The following is a 21,908-nucleotide window of genomic DNA, read 5'->3' as shown; positions in this document are numbered from 1 at the left end:
ATAATGAGACAAAGTCTCTTAGTGCATTGGCACTGCCGGTGGTTCCAGTTAGCCTACGCAGTGGCCTCCATGGTATGCACTAGCCAGCGTATTGGTAGGTGTGCTAGGTACCAACTGATGAGCCCACCCTAGCACACGAGGGCGAAACGCTGGCAACCAAGAATGAGTTAGCTGGAAAATTTATAATGTCCAATAATGGACCATTTATATTGGTATTATGAAATGTCGTTAGTCGCGCCTTCCTGTGTTAAACTAGTGGCATGGAGCAGGCAGTATAGGAGGATCGAGACGGCGGTGGATGGCACATACAAAACACACTTTTAGCGCTCATACGGCTAGTTCTGAAATGAAGACTAAGCCGCTCCTTACAAGCATTCTCTTTGCTTACAGGGTGTGCAGCGAGGAATTCAGCTGACCGAGTGTTGGAATCGTATACGCCACTATAGAATTCTCGCAACACGCCCAGACGAAGAAACAAAAATATTAAATATTAAAGAATATTCGATTTTTATAATTTCAAACTAGCACGCTTCGCCACTAGCACTAATACAAACTACTATGGGTGGGACAAATGAAAGAAGTGAGAACACGAAATACAGTCTATTTATCCAGGTTGGGAAGTTTATAGCGGAGATACTGGCAACATTACGTCTTGGTATGTTTGACAGATGAAATCAGCTGGACCGAAGTCGAAAGTTTTACGTATGGCTTCCGTGAAGCAGAAGGGTCCAATGTGTAAACTGAAGTTTATATCTGTCACTCGTCAAATTGCGTGTGGCTGGTTCGTACTTGTGCTTTTAACTGTAAATACAGAATGTGTAAATGGAAGCCATATAACGGGGACGTGGAATACGAAAGATTTCTTTATGTTTTTAGTGAAATTTGGTTTCCAGAAAACTGACATGCATAACACTAGGGATTCCTCAGGATATATTTTTGGTAATATTACTTCTAAATCAAACCTCAGTAAGCCTGTGACATTTGCGGTTTTAGATAGGGGATATTTTCTTGAATATTATGGGAACAGGACTGTGGTGAATAAAGAAAAAGCCTGTAGACTGATGTTCAATAAGATAAATACGGTGGCATACGATTCCTCGTGCAATTATGACGGTGGTGAAATTGACTTTCTAAGGAAGGTTCCTTGTCCCAAAAACCAGCTTTGTCTGGATGAAGATAACCCGTGGAATGTTGTAAAAGGACATCAGCTGACCTTCATTATTGAAGATGTTAATCAGCCTAGGTAAGTATGGTTATTAATGCTGACAGCTCAAAAGGAAGCGATTTTGTTTTGCATAGTATGGGTATTTTGTGTAGAAAGGCTTCATGTAATTTTATGTCAGTATCTTGTCCATTTATTTGCTAGATCTTTGATATTTCTGCTTGTCAGTTTAGTTTGTTCCAAGGGTTATGTATTAAGTATACTCTGGTCCTGAAACCGATAAACAATTTTTGTGTTTAAAACATGATTCTGATTGAAATAAAACAGCCAAATGCTTTGATCCCATCAGGTTGGATATTGCTTTTCTTAGGGGAAATGTAACGTTATAGCACAATATTCTGATTGGGGTGATCTTCAGTTCCTTACTGAGCTGTGAGGTAGTCTTAATAACTGTTAGAATACATTCCTTTGGCCAGTGATCATTCTTTTTTTTCTTGTCCTGCATAGTCTCCTGGACATTGGCAATTGAGTAGAGAGCTTCAGTCTTTAACAACATGGTCGCCATGTGCTCTACCAGTCCTATATATTGTCCTCTTCAGTGTTCTATATGTCAGGTAATAGTACAAAAACCTAGTATTTTCGCACCTCTTCTCCTTCCTTTTACCCTAATGAATATATCTAATAGTATTTGATGGCGCCTACGAATGAACTGAAGGTAATTGGCTTGTGTATCATAAAGTCAAATAAATATGAAAGTTTATTCCTTCCACCTTTTCAATACATAACCACATCAGAATGTAGGATGCAATTTCTAATGACTAGATTGCATGCTAAAAGCCTGTATTCAATTCCAAATGTCTCTGTAGGGTTCATATGGAGTGAGTGTGTTTGAAGATGTTGGTGTTCGTTCATCGGATGGGGATGTTATGTTAAATTGGTGCTATTCGACAGGTGTGGGCTAGGTCTATGTGCTGGCACAGGGTTTCACCCTCTCCTTCCTACTATAATATAATATGATATTTCATGTCATTCATTTCATTTCACTAACTCCTTTGAGAAGATTGACGTCAGGAAGAGTATCCGGTCATAAAAACTTGCTGCGAAGATTCATCTCACTTCATACCAGACTACGTAGAGAAAGGGGACGAGGGTTGAACATACCTTAATTAACAGAGATTAGACATCCAAACTTTGTGCTTACCAGGGACCCATCGAGCCACCCGAAGTGATTCTATATATAGAAAAATTAAAGCAGAAACTATATCAGTCTGGGAAATGTTGGTTATGTACTGTCTCTGATAGAACTCTCGTGATGAGTGGCCACAGGGCTGCCACATTCTGTGAAAATAACGAAACCACGAAATTTGAAAGTATCATGGCGTATGCCGGATGTATCCACAACCTGAATATATATTAAGTACAAGCAGAGTCAAATTCACAGATTTTTTAAAGTTACTTTTTCTCAGCCAGACCAATAGTCTTGTCATTTAGGCAATACTGTCGCAGGGGATACCAGAGGCTTGTGGGCCGCTTCACGGCTCTAACCTGGAGGCTTGTGGCCCCCAGACCAGTGGTCTTGTCACTAACCAATAAATTAACCAATGCACCCTGGTGGTCTTGTTGCACTATGTTGGATTCTCAGCCTCTCTTTTGCACCCCTTTTATCAAAGTTATAAGAAAGTGGCATTTGCTTACGTCTCATAGGATCAGTAAAAGGTATATCACATTAAAGTGATGCATGCATATGGTGAATACATTTTTATTTTACGCATCTAGTTTCTTCTATAGAATGGAGGGTGGAAGCAATTGACAGATATAGGCTATATCGAGATCTCTGAAGTCCTGTAGTCACGAATAATTAATTCCTATGTTAATGAACCCCTCTAGGGACTAATGACCTTGACATCGGGCTTGTGTATTCGTTCATCCTGAGGGATTAGCCTCGGAGTAGAGCAAGACTAGTTAGTTGCCCGAGAGGTTTCTCTGTTCTTTCTCTTTATTTCTAATTCTTCCTTTCTCTGTCCAGCTAGTCTCTGTTGTTGTTTAAAGGGGCCTAACATCTAGATCATTGGCTGCTAGTCTCTCTGCTTTGGGTAGAGTGTTTGTTTTCTGTGAGGATGTGCAGGTTTCATCCTCCCCCAGTCACAAGGTGGTGAATGGCTACTCGATGAGCCCACCTCTAGATTCTAGACTCCCTGTGGAGTATCCAGCTTTATCTCGGCATGTGGGGCTCTGCTGAAGGTTGACGCTGTTTCCCTAGCTACTAGTGAGATCAAGAAACAGAACTTTTAACTCTCTAAAGGATGGGACCTTCACATCCTGAAAGGTACAAGTAAGTAAACTGAGCGAGTAGACCACGTGGTTTGGGTTGCATAGCTGTAAGCTTTCATTCGGGAGATCATGGGTTTGAATTCTACTGTTGGCATCCCTGAAAATGATTTTCTGTGGTTTCCCATGTTCACACCAGGCAAATGCTAGGGATGTACCTCAATTAACATCAGAATCACTTCCCTCTCTGTCAAAACCCGTTCCTATCCCATCATCACCATAAGACTTGTCTGTGTCGCCGGGACAAAAGCAAAAAGAAAAGTAATTAACGTAAATGTTTCTGTCGAGATGTTGATCTGTTTAGCCAAGAAATGTACAAAGATAACCTGCCTTGATTCCTGGTAATCTCCAGGGTCGATGAACAAATTTTTCTACTTGAAAGCCCCTTCTTCATTAGCAGTACTGTCAAAAAATTTGTTAGTGACAAGGTTGATAAAATATGTACACAGTAGTTCCATAGTCATCAAAACCAATACAGTTGGACAGATTAGGAAGTTATTAGAAGCCACTATATTTGGATGTTTGACCAGTGGCTGTCAAGGTTGAAAATCACAAGTCTCTTTCATAGGGACTTTATAAAGGCCTCCGATGAACACCTCATCCAGAACTCTGCATGGCAGGGGTTTCCGACATTAAGCAAATCTTCATGATACTGGTGCTTTCATACTTACTTCTGACCTGCAGACACTGCCCGAATGGATTAAAGTGTCAGCGTATCTCCTGATTGTCCAGCCATATATATATTAACTCCTATAGGGCATTATAATTGCCAGAGATTTGCCCACACCTAACTGCATTGCCAGGGCTCAGCAATATGGGACATACGGGGGCAGCGAAGGTGCGCATAACACCTTCAAGTCTTGTAACTTCCGCTCTAGTGAGACCATCAGCAAGTCCACAGAATATTACAGACTTCAAAAGTAGCCAACATCTTAAGGTACAACAACACTGAATGAATTGGTAAGATATTGCCAAAGTCATCTGGGAAGAGTACTTCCCACACGTTTGGATGGGAAGTCCTCCCTCAACAAGGTGATGGGAAAGACTTTCCCAACTTGGGCTGGAGATTTTCCAGCCTTCCTATCAAATCCCAGACCAAAAGAGGCAAATGTGAAGCCTCAGCACTCTGCTAGATGGTTGGAGAAGTCTTTCTGCCAGCTGTCCTCTGAAGAGCATAAAAACGATGACCAAGAACAAGAAGCCTTGATAAAAACATTGACGTTCTGTTGCTTGATCCCTTTCTGGGAAACCTATTCCTCCCAGAAAGAAGGCTTAATGTTCATGATCAGTGCTTACTATCCATTGACGATTCAGCCTCCACATCTCTCCATGCTGACAAGAACATGGAGGTTGAGCAAATAGTAGATGTGTACTAAAGATAACAGCGAACAATGGCAGCTAGCTGGAAGGGAGGAGGGCAAGCGATTGTCATAATTTCATCATCTTTTTGGTCCACACAATGGCACTGTAGTTGTCGCCTAGCTGACTTGTGTCAACTGATATCCTTCTATGCGACCATAGTCTGTCTACGGGAATGTCGTGGACATGACTATTTCAAGAATCGAGTAGCTGTTGATTGTGGGGTGGCTGGGGGCATCTGCACCCTAGTCTGTTCCAACACCTTCAGTAAAGAAGTGCCACTACATACTTAGCTAGACGCAGTTGCAGTTCGTATCTTGTTCCTTCCACCAGATTACCATCTTCACAAACATTGCCTTCAAAATGTGGTCGCTCATTTACCTCTTTTTGCCTTTCTGGGAGATGTGAGCCCCTCTAACACCATCTGGGGCTCTCCATCATGGTGTGCTGGTGGGGAGGGGGGTTATTGAGCAATTGATTGACCAGTTTGATCTCTGTGTGCTCAGCACGGGCACCGTCTCACTTTAGTAGCGCACATGGGACATTCTCATACCTGGATGTCACCTTGCGTTGCTGTGCGTTAGTTCCCCTATTATAGTGGGAAGTAGATCTACACATTGACCTCTGTGATAGTGAATAGTTCTCCATATTTCTAACACTTTTCAATGAAAAACAAAGCGAAATGCCAAAATGTTGGGTGATTCGTCAAGTGAATTGGCCAGAGTTTACGAAACTCGCAGTGATGTCCAATGAGGTGCTTAGGTCTGTTGGTGATCATGTTTGTTCCATTACTACCTGAATTCTGGCAGCTGCAGGGGAAGCAATACCTTTCTTGTCTGGCATCCCGCACCAACAAAATTGCAGCAGCCATACATGATCACCGGCAGGCTTGTAAGCATTATTGTTGAACTGTGATGACCAATCAAATTACCTTTAAGCATCTATGCTCCAAGGGAGTAAGAAAGCAACTTGGGAGAAGTATGTGTCTTCCATGACAGCACATGCTCGGTCATCCCAAGTTTGGGCAAAAAACTCTGCTGTATCGTTGGAGTGTGTCAACATTCACGGACAGTACCCAGAATCTCCATTAATAGAGATGTACTTACAATTAATTCCATCATTGCATATCACATTGCATCACATTTTGCAGATGTGTCTAACTCTAGGAGATATCCTATCATCATGCTTTTCTTCTGATAAAGCATGAGGCAGAGGCCCACAACCTCTCTTTTGCTCTACTGCTTCGTATTCCTAAAACATCCCTTTTATGCAGTACGAATTATGGAGCATACTCATGCTGTGCAAGGACATGGTTCCTGGGTTGGACAAAATCCATAATCATACTGTATGCTCAGACATTCGAATGACAGATATCTCAGCAATATCCTTATCCTATTCAATAGAATATGGCGTGAAGGAGAGTTTCCATCTCAGTGGTGTAAGAGAATTGTGATGCCAATTCCCAAGCAAAGTAAAGATCCAAAGCTTTTGGATAGCTATAGGCCTATGTGCCTAACGTAGCTATTCGAAAGGATGGTGAGCTGACATCTCATGTGATGTGGGCCTTGAAGGAAAGAGGCCTCCTGACTAACTACCAGTGTGGTTTTCATTCTACCATTAATCACTTGATCAGACTGCATAGTGCCTTTCAGGAGGCCTTTCTTCGGAAGAAACCCCTTGTGAGTAGGGACAGTAGAATACTTCCATGGTATCCCCTGCCTGTCGTAAAAGTTGACTTAAAAAGGAGGCCCGGGGACTTTGAACTTGAAAGCATCGTTTGCTGACTAGGTTCCCTTTGCTGAGTCTGACACTGCTTCCACTTGTGTTAGGCTCCTCACTTTTAACTTTCCTATGTGACCTCCCTTGGTCAAATTTTGTTCTTTTCCAACCCCGACAGTATTGGGTTTGCAAGGTCTAGGGTGTCTCATTTTCACACCCTTCTTGACTCTTCCCTTCCTTTTACCAGTTCCTTCATACTTCACATTTCTTTTCTCCTTGTGAATAGTTTTAATAGAGGATGGTTGCTCAGTTCTACTTCCTCTTAAAACTAATCACTACCACCACCTCTTTGCAAGAAGCACTTGATTGCCATGTTCTTAAACATCAATAAAGGCCTATGATACTACTGTACCTGGTGGTGTGGGATTATCTCCAGCCTTCATGAGTGGGGATTCCAGGGAAATTTATCCACATTTATTGAGAACTTCATCTCTCTCTCTCAGACTCTCTTTGAGTAGAAGGGCCATATTCTCAATATTATGTTAAGAAGATGGAGTACCACAGGAATGTGTACTGAATGTCTTGCTGTTCAGTCACCATCAATGGCAGTCATTCCAGCACTGTACATAGACAATTTAGCTCTTCATTTCAGCTCAGGAAGGATAGTGATTGTTGAGAGATTTTCAGTAGCATAAACCTTAGTTTTACAGTTCTGTCAATGGCAGCCTGTGCATCTTGACTCTGAGCTCCACTTGCAAAACTGTGTCCGACTAGTTCTGGGACTTCCTTTTGATAAAAAACTGATATGGCAGCACCATATGTCATTTTGAAAGTTGCTTGCTTGAAGGGACTTGCCATGATTAAGTTTCTCAGCAGCACTTTTAGGGGGCTGACCATACAGTGCTTCTGTGTATTTACACAGCTATGATCCTTTCCCATATTGGCTTTGGTTCAGCAACAAAAATTGCGCTTAACCTTTTAGATAGTATACATCATAGTGGAGTTAGTCTGACTGCCGGAGCTTTCTGTACTAGTTCATTTCACAGCCTACTCGCTGAACCTTAGCGAATCTTTTCAGCAGATGCTCCTTATGTATGCTGCCAAAATTCATGAAATGCCATAACATTATACAATGATATTCTTTGATACCCAGTACCACAAGAATTACAAAAACTGGCAGAATGGCATACGACTGGTTGGGATTCAAATTGATAGCTTATGTCATGATTTGAACATGGCTATTGGTGGTTGTCTTTTGCAGACCCATAATAAGGTAGTCCAGGCTAGTTCCGCAACTGGATGTACTGTTAAATCTACTGTCATCCCAACATGAACACAGATGTTTTCTTTTCATCAGAGGTACTTCCATTACTTTGTTCACCAATATCCGGAGCACAACTTTTCTTCACTGGTGGTTCAAAGATGAGAGAGAATGTTGGATGCTCGTTCGTTTCCGATGATGTGAGCATCAGGATCTCACTTCGTGGTGTCAGTAGCGTATATACTGCACAGCTCTTTACTATTGTTAAAGCTCTGCAGTTTGCACTAAGGCACAAACAAGACCACTTTCTCATGTGTACAGGCTTTGTAAAGTTCTCTGCAGTCTATCGATACATGTTTCCCGAAACACCTTCTGGTGCAGCAGATTCATAACCTATCTAGGTTGTGCAATGAAACTTGCAGATCAAACTTAGACCTATGAACGTACCTGCTAGGAATATTTGTTCTCAGCTACACCAAACCATCTTGCCGTCCTGTGAATCAGAGTTACTTGATATCTGAATTTCCAATAAGCTGAGAACAATTAACCTCTTTCTGGCCTTTCTGTAGAGAAACTGTAGTTTTGTGTAGGCTGAGGATAGGTCTCGGAAGATCTTTGCACTCCTACCTCCTAAAGAGAGAAGACCTCCCAGTATGTTCATGTGGTGCCGAGTTCACCGTGGCCCACATCCTTGCAGAGTGTACTGATCTCTCTGGTGTAAGACAGAGCTTTGGCCTGCAGGAAACACTCAAACTCATACTGGCCGATGGTAACACTGCTGATCTTGTCATTCGCTTTGTGTGAGAGTAGGTATTTCAAGCGCATATAAATTTCAAGTGTTCAGTTACTCAGGGTACTTGCATTCCTTTTTGATATATTTGTATCCATTTTGGCTTCATAAAATAATTTTTGTTTATTTTTAACTTAATTTTCAAATCTGTTTATTGAATTATTTTTTAATTATTTTAAATCATCATTTTTGTTTCTACTTAATTTGTTCAGAAAGGATGGTTGCCTAGTTGTACTTCCTCTTAATGCAAAAAAAAAAAAAAAAAAAAAAAAATCACCACTGCCTATGTTAATTGAACTTTGTATGATGAAAGCACAACATATTATCAGTGTTCTGCAAACAGTGTTTTGCCTCAAGATTACAGTTAAGCTAGTGATATTTACTTCTTGTAAGAAATAATGAGGGTTGTGGCGAAAGTCATTGCAACTATTTTTTTCTTGCAAATATGTGAGCGGATCACAAACTGTTATTTGTTACGTGGAAGCTGTGCAGGCATAGTGCGTATTCACAACAGCAGATGGCTCTGATTGCTGGTAGTAGCTGTGAAATCAGTTGTGCGGCGAGCGTCATGCGAGGTGAAAGTAACCCGTGCTGAGCAATGCGCGTACATCAAAATAGCCGTTCTCTGGGGAAGAAATGTGAGAGAATGACGCAGTGAATTATTGGAAGCCCTTTGGAATAATGCCCTACCATACCGAACAGTAACATGGTGGGTAGGAAAGTTTCAGCAAGGATGATTGCAACCAGTGATCAGCAATGCTCAGGACGACCTGTCACTGTGTGGACCGAAGTGGCACATGTTGTCATTGAGTAGCTCCTGGAGGAAGACGGATGATGGACGCTACTGGAGTTAGAGAGGACAAATGGCATTGAGAAACGCACCATTCACAGGATATTGCGGATAGAGCTGCGACTGCGCAAAATCACATCAGGGTGAGTACTGCGTGCACTGACAGAAGTTCAGTGGTAGATACAATATCATACCTGCCAACCCTTCCGATTTACCTGGAAACTTTTTATTTTTTTAACTTATCTTCCGATTTTCTGATTAAGTTTTACTACTTCCTATTTTTGACCAATATAACCTCCAGAAGGGTCAATATTCTTCTCAAGGATACATTCTTGTGTGCTTGTGTAATTTATGCAACCTCAGTAAATGTCATGTTTTATACATTGTGTTGAATGGTGGAACATCCCTCAATTAATCCCCATTATACCTCATTTGCAAGCGTAATTATTTGATGCTTTATTTGGCGAGTGTATCGTCCGTCACCTTTGTGTATCGAGTTTCCCGCTCACTACAGCAGCGTGTGTGCTTTAAGCTGGGAATTCAGAATGGCAATTGCCTACAAACGAGACAGGCTAGCCACTCTGTTAATCGGGACGAAATCACGAACCTACTACGCTGGCATAGCAGGGTGAGAGGTGATACGCCCACGTGGCACGTCCCAGGTGGCGGATAGGGGGGTCCTAAATGGCTTTTTGCCAGACTTGAGGCAAATAAAATACACAACCCCCTGCAGACGAAGAATACACCCACGGTATCCCCAACCTGTTGTAAGAGGTGACTAAAAGAGACAACCAAGGGATGATTGTATTAGAACCATGAAACTCCTTGTGATTAGTACCACCACGCGGGGAACACCATGGGTCGCTTTTACTTGCGAGTAGTACCACTATGTTAAATACAAAATTGGTTTGTGATTAGTAGCAACAGTGTGTGTTGCCGGCTTTTGCAGTGACTGCGATTAGTACCACTTTAGGAGCGACACCATGGTTGTGGCTTGCCTATGATTAGTACCCACTACATGAGGAACACCACGGGATAGTGGGAGTCACTGTAGTTAGTACACGTATGTGATGAACACCATAGGTTTGCATTGCCTGTGAATGGTGCCGCAATGTGCGAAACACCATAGGTTGTATTACATGTGCGAATTTCATTACCTGTGAGTAGTACCATACTGTGTGGAATACTGCGAGTCTACGCTACTTTTTATTAGTACCACAGCATGACAAATGCCATGGTTCTACTTCCCTAGCGGTAAATACCATTATGAGGGGCCGATGACTTGGATTTTGGACTCCTTTAGACTACAAGCATCATATCGATTTAGTATTATGCTATAGCAGCAGTCCCTTGGTCAAAATACTATTGTTTTACGTCAGTTTCTGTCAATGTGCATCATTGCGTGTCAGATCCACTGATTGTTTTAAATTCATATCCATCCATTCATTTTTCGTCCTCGCTTTTTGAATTCCGTTCAGTGGAGGATTTTGAACTGTTAATTTGTCATTACATTTCGTCTCATTTCATACAATTAGGGGCCGATGACCTAGACGTTAGGCCCCTTTAAACAACAAGCATCAACATCAGCATCATCAATCGAGACGAAAGAATGAGTTTGTTATTGTCTGGTTTGCGCGCTGTTAACATTGTTCCTGTGCGTACTTTCATTGGAGTTGTAGGCCACATGGATTTTTCCTTGCGATTTTGTGCCTTTCCTCCTGTTAAAGTCGTATGTTAATAATGTATGAGACACATTGATTTGTTTTGTATGTGGTAGTTTAGCGTATTTCAGTGCATTTGTGTTCATTCTTACTTCATAATTTTAATGACTTGAATGTATTTCAGGGAGTTGTGTCGGTGACAGTTTCTGGTATTTTCTCTTTACGTATTGGCCACAAAACAACAAACGTTACCTCCAAGTGTTCATAGATACCAATAAAATTGAATTGCCCTTCATTGTACAGTCTAATAAAGGAAACTATTATGCATTTTGTTGAAGTGTGTTGGTGTGATATACATACGTACGTATGTGTCATAAATGAGAATGATTAGGTACATTTTCTTGTAACCATTTGTACTTTTAGTGGTCAATTCACATTGTAACTGTAGATGTGTATGCCTTTTATCTTGTCCTATTTTTTCACCAAGACTGTGGCATAATATATGTGATGAAATCCAAGAATTAAAAAATCTTCCTATTTTTGATTTCTAAAAGTTGGCACGTATGCGATATGCAACATACTCTGACCACCTAGCATGCTGGCAACAGGACGGTGACCACTTCCTGTCACGAATAATCGCCATCGATTAATTTTGGGCCAGGGCATATGAACAGGAACTCTAATGTGATTTGTTGGCAGCGAGTGGTGAACGTTGCAGGGGACTACTTTGAAGGGCTTTAGACCCAGTTGTGTCATGTCAGCTGAATGTGTGCTATGGTTTGCTGTAATTATCTTGCACCATGAAACCAGTATTGTCTTGTATGCTACCATGATAAATATGTGAGGCGCAATGTGTGTTCTTCATTGTAGTTCCCACGTTGTCCTTTAATCTGTACATGTCGCATTTTCTAACCGGACTCATATCTGCAAGAAAGAAAATTGTCAATGACTTTTGCCCCAACCCTTGTATATGTCATTATTCACATTCTCTTGACACTGCACTGATGCCATTAACATGTTTGGTTTTGGTGTATAAAATACTTCAAAGATTTCTATGAAACATTTTCTTCGCAAGTACTGGTAGTGAACTTTGCAAAAAGTAGGACAAGGACAAGGTTTTACTTGAGAATTGTGCCAAATTCTTTGTCATATTTCAAGTCAGACCTCACTTGATTTTTTTATGGTTAGTTACTTGCTCCCAGCTCTGTCCATGGCTTATCCTGTGCTCTGCAGAAAGCCCCCGAAAGGGGATTCTGCATATAAAAATTTGAGCACAGGCGTCAGCCTTTGCAGAGCCAGGAGCAGGTGAGAAGTGTCACTGCCAAGGCGGATTACTTCCCAGTTCGCTCACTCCATAGGCTTCTGAGAGATGTGAAGTTTCCGTGCCAATCTCACAATCCTCTTCCATCCTTTTCGATCTTGAGCCTGCAGGGACAGAGTATCTGCCGGTATAAGGAGACCACCTTCTACCAAATGCCAACGGCCTCCTAGGAGGGCGGAATAGCGGGTGGAAGGAAGGGCACTCTCTTGCCTTTGGAGTGAGAAACTGCTCCTAAAGAGGGAAGAGCCACTAGATGGCCAACGACATGGGATGGGGAAGGGAACAGAAACCACTCCATGAAAGAACTGAATGGGTATCCCAAGCATCGGCTGGTTGAGAACCTTGGGGGTGTGCACCCATGTCAAGTAAGTGTACCTGCTAAAACTCAAGAAATATTTGGCTTGCCTGCGATACATTATAATCAGCAAATCCTATTTTAATAGAAGGGGTGAGGGCGAGTACCTGGTGCCTTAAAACTCGGACTACTTGGCTAAGGTATGGCAACCCTGACATAAAATTCTCTGGCCCTCCAGGTTGGGGGTTGCACATAGGGGTAATGGCCCTGTTGCATTTAAAAAAAAAAGGGGTTGTTACGAATATCTCACATTTGCCTCACTTCCCAATACTTTATAAAATATTTTACACCAAGACAGAGGTCCTAATATTCTGCCTTTCACAAGGAGGCTCTCTCTTTACTTCCCTTTTTTTTTTTTTTTCCTTTCTTTGCTTATTAATGCCATGTTTTGGGAGGTTGGACTTTTCCCCCTTCCTCCTTCAGTTAATATTCTGAAGTTAAACAGCAATCACCACTACAGTAGAATTTGATCTTATGTGAAGAAATTCATAGAAGCTTTAAAAAATATTTGTGAATGGTGTTTATTTGCTGTTCATTTTGTTTTTTCTTTTCTTGCTGTGTTACCAGTGATTTTCACTAAAATCCTATGATATATGTGCAGGTTCTGGTATATAAGCCTAGTAGCATGCTACAGAAACCTATCAACATGTCAATGGCACCATATGACTGAAGAAGCAGAGCTGGAGTATGACCTGTGGCTTGTGAATGGCAATCCCAATATCAGCAGCTACAATCCACCTGTATATCAGTTTTCATTTGATAGACAGGTAGGTAATTTTTATGTCATTGTGATTAAGCAAGAGTATATATGAAACTATTTTTTTATTTATTTCAGAAATGAATCATACCTGATACCTTCAGGTATTCAATCACTATTAAATTCATCTAAAATGTTCATGTGGATGTGACTGGTAGGGAATTAAGTCTTTATGGTGTGACACCATGGTTAGCTGGTTCAAGGCCCATTGGTGGAAACAATTTCATCCTCAGAGTGTTGGCCACCAGGAAAAGAGGATATAATTCCTAATCTCTAGATTGTGTGCTGAAAGTCTGGTTTCAGTTCCAAACCTCTTGGCGGTGTTCATATGGAGTGGTTGTTGATAGTGATTTGTCTGTTGGATGGGGGCATTAAGCCTTGATAGACTCCTTGGTGTTATTCAACAGGAGTAGGCTATTTGTTTACAAAGTTTTTCTTAAGGGAAAATAAGCCAGTTTTTCCACCTATTCACATTTTCTACACATTTTCACTTAAGAAAATTTTGTAAACAATTCTGTCAGTTGGTACGATATGATTATGAAGTTTATTACCTGTTATGAATAGGCAATGCGGAGACACCAGGTTTCACCCGCTCTGTACCCTGGTATCTATATATGTGGCTTGCATTTGGGAGATAGTGGTTTTAAGCAGCAGCCTTGAAGATGGTTTTCCGTGGTTTCCCATTTTCAACCCCAGGCAAGTGCTGGAGCTGTACCTTAATTAAGGTACGGCTACTTCCATCCCACTTAGTCCTTTCCTATCTGTGTCAGTGTGACATAAAGCAAGTAAAAAAGAAAGTACAGTAGAGTCTCGTTAATCCAAACTAATTGGGACCGGAGTCTGTTCGGATTACGAAATTTTCAGATTAACCAGAGAATATCTTCTAATAATAATCTTATTGTTTTTACGTCCCGCTAACTACTTTTATGGTTTCCGGAGACGCCTAGGTACCCGGATTTTCTCCCGCAGGATTTCTTTTACATGCCAGTAAATCTATTACATGAGGCTGACATATTTGAGCACCTTCAGATACCACCGGACTGAGCCAGGATCGAACCTGCCAAGTTGGGGTCAGAAGGCCAGCACCTCAACCGTGTGAGGAAAATAGTTTCTACAATATAGTACATTTAAATGTCCATTCTTTAGCAGTTACATTAATAAAACACTGTAAAAAATTACAGTAGAGTAGCTAAGAACCCGTAGAGGAGAAAACGACTAAAACTAGGTTACAACTTGTCTCCTTACATAAATAGTAAAATATGACTAGTAAAATACAAGTAAATCTTCATTCTATAATAAGTTCTTTCATTTCAATAAGGAGAAATTTTTTAAAAATTGAATATTTTAGTTCGGATTAACCGGACTTACGGATTAACGAGACTCTAGTGTATTAACACAACACACACAATGTGCAATCATCACACTGGACACACACTTAAACTTGTATAATGATTGTCACCTGTGAGGCAAGGAGTGCCTGTCTCTCTGACCAAAGGTAGTGTGCACAAATGAATGAAGATCGCAAACCTCCCATCGTCACAGCCAGTGGATCTTATCCATGTATCTGGGCGTTAGTGGGGTAGGGGGCATACACACTGTTCATATTCAATTGTATACATTTTTTCACTTTATATCGCTTGTAAATATCTAGTCATGTCATAAATTTTGTTCCTCATACAAGGTAGGCTAGGGTATAGAGAAATAACTGCAACATGTGCAGGTACAGATAAGTTAGTTAGTTTACTTTATTTCTTTATTTGTGTGTTTCTTTGTTTATTTATTTATTTAAAATATCCACCCTCTGCCGTGATGACTTCAAGTGATCCCACCACTTTTAGATCGTTGCATGCGGTACTTCTAGTGGTATTCAGGCTGCTGCTGTCACCAAATCTGCTTTTAAGGGCTCAATACTGTGATGGTTTCCTACCTAAACATCACTGTTGTCAGGTGGTGACCTCTATCTACTTTGGGAAGTTGGCTGCGGCTTCATGAGAGTTGTGAGCATACTCTGTCATTCACAAACAGGTCACCTAGGGCCACACGGAATCAACATTTTTCGGCCTTCTTTTTTTGCTCAGTAGTTCATCATCTTCAATGATTTTGCACTCTCCGGGCCTCCGACCATGCCTATCATGTGGGTTTTCTTTCTTGTTGCTCAAATTCCCGTGTTTGAATAATGTTTTGTATTTCCTTTAAATATTTTAGATTCAGCGATCCTAATTCAGTGAGGTCTTTCTCTAATCATTTGTACCACTTTGGTGTAGTGGCCTTGTTTTGTTTAAATTTGTAAATTTGATGTGAAAGTCTGTTAGTGTTCATTCGTTCCAAATGCCCTGCAAATTGAATTTGTTGCATTCAAATTGCATCTCTAATTTTGGAAATGTGCTTGTATATTTTACTATTAGGTTCAGGGTAATGAATTCCGGTTTAACTACTGTATTGTAATGTTGTATCTTATTGTTCCATGAAAGACATTGTTCATTGCAAACAGTTCTTGTTAGTGGGAAAGCAGTTTGCATCTTTTAAATTCTTGAAGTTATGGATTTCTTTTCATTACAATTTTCGGTAATCCATTCACCTAGGTACCTGAATTCATTCACCCTTGAGATTTTGTTAGTGACAATGATAAGTTCTTGTGATGCACTTTTGATGTCAGTCATATATTTAGTTTTTTCATATGATATTTGAAGTTCGATTTTTGCTGCTTGTTCTTGTAGAATATCAAGTTGCTTTTGTGCATCTGGTATGTTTTTGGCTATAAGTGCCATATCATCAGCAAAGTCTAGACATTCAATTATTCTTAGGTCCTAAATGGTGAGATTGTGAACCTGCTTTCCTTCATTCTCTACTTTTGAAGAGCACAGTTGAAAAGTAATGGAGATACTCCAATCTCCTTGTCGCACTCCTGTGTTTATTTGAAATTCCTGACTATATTCACCCATAAACTTTACTTCAGCTGTAGTTTCGGTAAGCATTTCCTTGATAATATTTCTTATTTGATCTAGTCTAAATTCTGATAAAACATTAAGGAGTGATTCTCGATCTATACTGTCATATGGTTTTTTGAAATCAATGAACATGATTACATAGTTTGTTTGCTGTGGTAGGGAAGTATGTTTTTGTATTCTCTAAATTAAGCCTTTGCTCAGCGCACAACCTTCCTTTTCTAAATCCAACTTGGTATTCACCTAATTCTTGGTCCAATTGTGAAGCTCTGCATGGTTCAGGATGATGACTGAAAAGATTTTATAGGTAACCTGAAGAAGAGAGATTCCCCGATAATTATTTGGATCAGTCTTACTTCCTTTTTTATGTATTAGGTGTATGGTCTGTAGGGATTTTTTGGGTTTGCCATATTGTCAGCATAATTTCATAAAGTTTCATGATAAAATTTTCTCCTGAATTTTTCCCAAGTTCTGCCACTATTTGGTCTTGCCCTGAAGCCTTATTTTTTTTTCAGTGATTTAATTACTTCCTTAATTTCCTGGCGTTGAATCTGGGTTACTTCAGGGAAACTTGAACATAAAGTTTTCTTGGGGCATTTCACAATTAATTTAGAAAAGTAAGTTGCCAGGATTTCACAACACTTTTAGTGTAGGCGATTTCTCCATGTTCATTGGCAAAATGGAGTGATGGTGGCGAATATTTGGTTAACTTCTGCTTAAAAGTTCTGTATTAATTTCATGAATTGTTTGTTAAAATCTTCTTCTATAATTTGCAGTTTTATATCTTCACTTTGTTTTCAAATTTTTCTTATAGATTTTGTTACTGTCTTTCGAACATTTTTATTCCAAGCTTATTGTCTTAGTTGTATGATATTGTCACATTTGTCTGTCCACCAAGCATGTTTTGTGGTCCTCGTTGGTGGTGCTACATTTTCTGCTGTTTGTAGAAGTCCTCTCTGGAGTTGTGACCAGTTTTGTGGATTAAATTTTTCTGTTGCTATCTTACAAAGTTTTCATTATTTTTAATGTGTTCTATGTCATATTTTCATTGAGGAGCTCGGTTTGTAAATTTTCTTTTCTCTGGAATCATGTCAAATGAGAATTTAGTAGGATAATGATCAGAATCCAAGTCTACTCTTTTGAGGACTTTAAGTTTCATGATTTCTGTTGTATTCATGCAGGAGATTAGGACCTGGACCCAAGTCTTAGTTTTTGAGGGGTTTTTTCCTTGAAGAAAGTTGATTAAAAAATAAATTATGACTTATGCATACCTCAAGAAATCGACTGTTTATGACCGGACCATTTACCAACCCAGTATTTATATTTCTTTTCTTTACCGATTTGGGCATTGAAATCCCCCATGAGTACTTTAATGTGATGTGTTGGAACTTTTTGTAAAATATGTTCTTACTGGTTCTAAAATTGTTCTGCTTTATCAGGCTTTTCTTTGTTAGTAATATTAGTTGGTGCATGCCCATTAATTAGAGTATATATTTTATTTCGTGGTTTTATAGTTAGGGTGGAAAGATGCCCTGAGTAGGACTTAAATGTCACAACTGAGTCCAGCATTGATCTATCCACTATAAATCCAGTTCCAAGTTGTGGACAATTCGCCATAACTCGTTCGCCTTGTTTTCCTTTAAATATCCTGTAGTTTTCTGAATCGAAGGAACATTCATCTGTATATCGTGATTCTTGAAATCCAATCATTTTAATGTTTCGTTCTCTAGATTTATTTAATACATTTTCAAGTTCCCAGCTTTCAAAAGGGAATTGACATTAAATGTCATTAGCCACATTCGTGATTTGGGTTTAATTTTGTTCTTATGGGGATTTGAGGTACTCTGACTTACCTCCTTACACACATCTGTGGTCTCCTCAGAATCCAAATAGACAACATGCGGGTTTTTAACCAAGGGATTTGACCCCCTGAGGTAATTAAGTTTAGAAGGTGCTTTCTTCATGTTGATTTACTTGGTTGAGTTTCTTGACTGGGGTTTCAGTTGATATATGCTCAGAGTTCCACTTCAGAGATCTTCTCCACTGTAGATGACGTGGACTTCACTCTTAACCCTGAGTATGGGCCCTCCATATTTATAGCCCCTGGAGAGAGGATGTCCCAGTATTTTCAAGCCACCAGGAACTGGATTGCCTGTTCCTATTCCGAGGTATTTGAACCAGCCCACATTTCTGTTGAGCCCCCTATCCTCCACCTGGGGATGCACCCTCTTGAGGTTAACAGGCTCCCCCGACGTTCATTTTTCTTCCACAGTAAAAATTTTCTCATCCATGGCAAGAGTTTGGTAGTAACTATCATTTGCATACGTTTCTCCAAATGTTGTGTGACTCTTACCTGATATAAGGCTACTGTCAGTCGCTGTCTTCAGCTTCTTTGGAACACTCCAAGCTTAAAGTCTCCTTTAATAATGCACAACATCGCAAAATCACTTGTGAAATTATGCTTCAACGCCATGAAAGAAAAACATTTCTGTACCAAATTGTTACGGGTGATGAAAATGGATATAATTTGAAAACCCGAAGCGGAAAAAATCGTGGCTGCTGCCTGGCGAAGTCGGTCCTTCAACACAAAGGCCAAATCGCTTCGGCAAGAAGACCATGCTTTGTATCTGGTGGGACCAGAGCAGTATTGTGTATTATGAACTCTTGGAGTCCAGCGAAACCATTAATGCACAATGCTATCGCCAACAAATGATTAATTTAAATCACGCATTGATCGAAATGTGACCAGAATGGATCAGAAGACATGGGAAAAAGAATTTGTTACACGACAATGCACCGTCTCGCACAGCAGAACCAGTGAAAGACACCTTGAAATCGCTTGGATGGGACGTCCTTCCCCACCCGCCGTGCCCCCCTGACCTTGCGCCATCTATCACCTCTTCACATCAATGGGGCACACGCTCGCAGAGCAGCACTTCAGCAATTTCGAGGAAGTTGGAAAATGGCTCGACGAATGGTTTGCCACAAAATACAAGCAGTTTTTCTGACATAATATTCATAACTTACCTGCAAGATGGGCAAAGTGTGTAGAAGCCAATAGCCAATATTTTGAATAAACAGATATTAATTTCCCTTGAAAATTACATGTTTTCTTTACCAAAAATAACCCAGCAAAAACTTATGCATACACCTGGTATTATGAGTCATCTAATTTACTTAGAACACTATTCATTTCCTTTTCCCTCCCTTTCTAAGGTTCTTTATTACTGTCCAGGTATGTTTCCCTGCTGCTTGACCAAGCCTTTCTAGGTCATTGCCAAACTCTTCCCATGACTTCTTGGATTCAGGAAGTATTTGTTTTGCTTTGTTTCTTTTATCTATATTCAGTTCACTGTCTACAGCAATCCTTGTTTGGATCCATTTGTGATACACCTTCCTTTACGTTTACAAGCTGCCCCACTTCATTCTGCCAAGATGTTTTTTTCCCCCCATCTTTATTCAGTTGTTCCTAGACATTCCCTTGCTGTTCCTACCACAGCATCCCTGCTTGCCACCCTTTCTTTTTCTATACCCTGAAAGTGCTTCCTGTGTACTGTTTGTAACTTTTCACTAATCATATCCATGTACTTCTAATTTCCTTGTCCTGGAGATTTTCTTCCCTTATTCATCTGCAGTCAGATTTCACTCTCTATCCTAGGTCTAGAGATAGTTCTCTACAGACCAGATAGCGGTCTATATCATTCAAAAATCCCCAGTATACCTGCACATTCCTAACAGATTTCCTGAATTCAAAGTCGGTTAAGATATAGTCTGTTATGGTCTGTTATGGACCTGGTGCTTCTACCCTCCCATGTGTAGCAGTGAACAGCCTTATGCTTGAAGAATGTATACATAACTGCTAATCCTATACTATCACAAAAGTCCAGTAAACGCTTCCCATTCTTATTAGCTTCCATATCTTCACCACATCTACCAATCACCCTTTCATATCCTTCAGTTCTATTTCCTACTGTTGCATTGAAATTACCCATTAGGACTATCTTATCCTTGCTGTTGATCCTGAGTACTATGTCTCTCTGTGCTTCATACAACTTGTCAACTTCATCCTCATCTGCACCCTCACATGTTGAATAGATCGAGACAATTCTCATCCTAAATTCCTCCAACTGCCAAACCTACCTACATCATTTGCTCATTTTTGTGCCTAACAGAAACTATGTTGTGTGCGCTAGTATTTCTGATTAACAGCCCTACTCCACACTCTGCCCTTCAACTGAGCAAGTTGGCCGGTTAGGGGCATGCAGCTGCAAGCTTGCATTTGTGAGATAGTGGGTTTGAACCCCACGGTCGGTACCCCTGAAGGTGGTTGTCCGTGGTTTCCCATTTTCACAATAGGCTGTACCTGAATTAAGGCCACAGATACTTCCTTCCCACTCCTAACCTTTTCCTGTCCCATTGTCGCCATAAACCTATCTGTGTCACTGCGATGTAAAGCCAGTTGTAAAAAGAAACTGCCCTTTCCTTTTTAACATGCTGTTAAGATCTAGACATATCCTCTTTGCTGAGTCAGCCTGTTCTAATTAATTTCCTCCATAAGCCCCATTAATATTGACAGCTCAGTATTAAATACCATTTCATTCACCTAGTTGTTTCCAAGGAATCCCATACCTGTCAAATGGAAGCTGGACTTTTTTACTCCCGTAGGTCTGAGACTTGCTTGAAATGTTCTGAACGAGGTCTGTAAAAATTCTGTGAAGCACGATGCTACCCTACTTGCACATAGTCCCAGTGAGAATCTCACTCTAACAGGTTAGGGACCACTAGTGGATTGTATAGCCCTGGCTGCCTGAGCATAAGGAGGGCAGTGACTCAGAATATGTTCAAGTTGCCCACTGCTATTCCATAGCAACCAGTATCCCAACTTTCAGGACTACTTACTAGACCACTAAGGTGTTGCCCATGGTTCACGAACTAGGACAGGACTACAGTAACCCACACCATGAACCACCATGATTTCAGCAAGAAAATATAAACTTTTCAGTATGGTATTTTTCTCTGTAGGGTTTAAGTGATACAGAGTTAATGAAGAGATGTCTTCTCTTATTGAAATATTTATGCAAGATTGCTTTCGTGTGCTGATAAAACATTTTTTTAAATGTTAGCTCAGCTTGATAACTAGTGGGAAAAACAAAAAGCAAGAGCAGCATTATAAATAAGCCCCATTAGGTAATGCATATATGTTGTGCTTGTTGCACAAATTCAAGTGATAAACAACTGCAAGTAATAGATACACTAACATGACCTCTACAATCAAAACATGTTAAAGAATGACAGAATTGATGGGGCTGATAACCAGATGCTCCTTTATCTAAAGTAACTACAGTACAGTAGTGTTGAGAGATTCAAATGGAGTAAATTCCTGTCTGGAACCATTTCTTTCTGTTATCCTTTAACTTCACTATTTTGTAATTATTTTTTTGTAGTTTGCAGTACCTAGAA

At 40.3% G+C, this 21,908-nt stretch overlaps 1 protein-coding gene across 1 annotated transcript in view; it reads left to right on the top strand.

Moving 5' to 3' along the window:
- The first annotated feature begins 704 nt into the window (after positions 1 to 704).
- Positions 705 to 21,908, top strand: part of LOC136857548 (integral membrane protein GPR180) — a 92,066-nt gene continuing 70,862 nt past the window's right edge. The window contains exons 1-2 of the mRNA XM_067136300.2: positions 705 to 1,243; positions 13,348 to 13,513. Coding sequence (XP_066992401.2) covers positions 705 to 1,243; positions 13,348 to 13,513 — 705 coding nt within the window. The remainder of the gene's footprint in view (positions 1,244 to 13,347; positions 13,514 to 21,908) is intronic.

The sequence above is a fragment of the Anabrus simplex genome, chromosome 1, assembly GCF_040414725.1.
Source record: "Anabrus simplex isolate iqAnaSimp1 chromosome 1, ASM4041472v1, whole genome shotgun sequence".
NCBI classification, from domain to species: Eukaryota; Metazoa; Arthropoda; class Insecta; order Orthoptera; family Tettigoniidae; genus Anabrus; species Anabrus simplex.
This window is presented reverse-complemented; position numbering and strand designations above follow the sequence as displayed.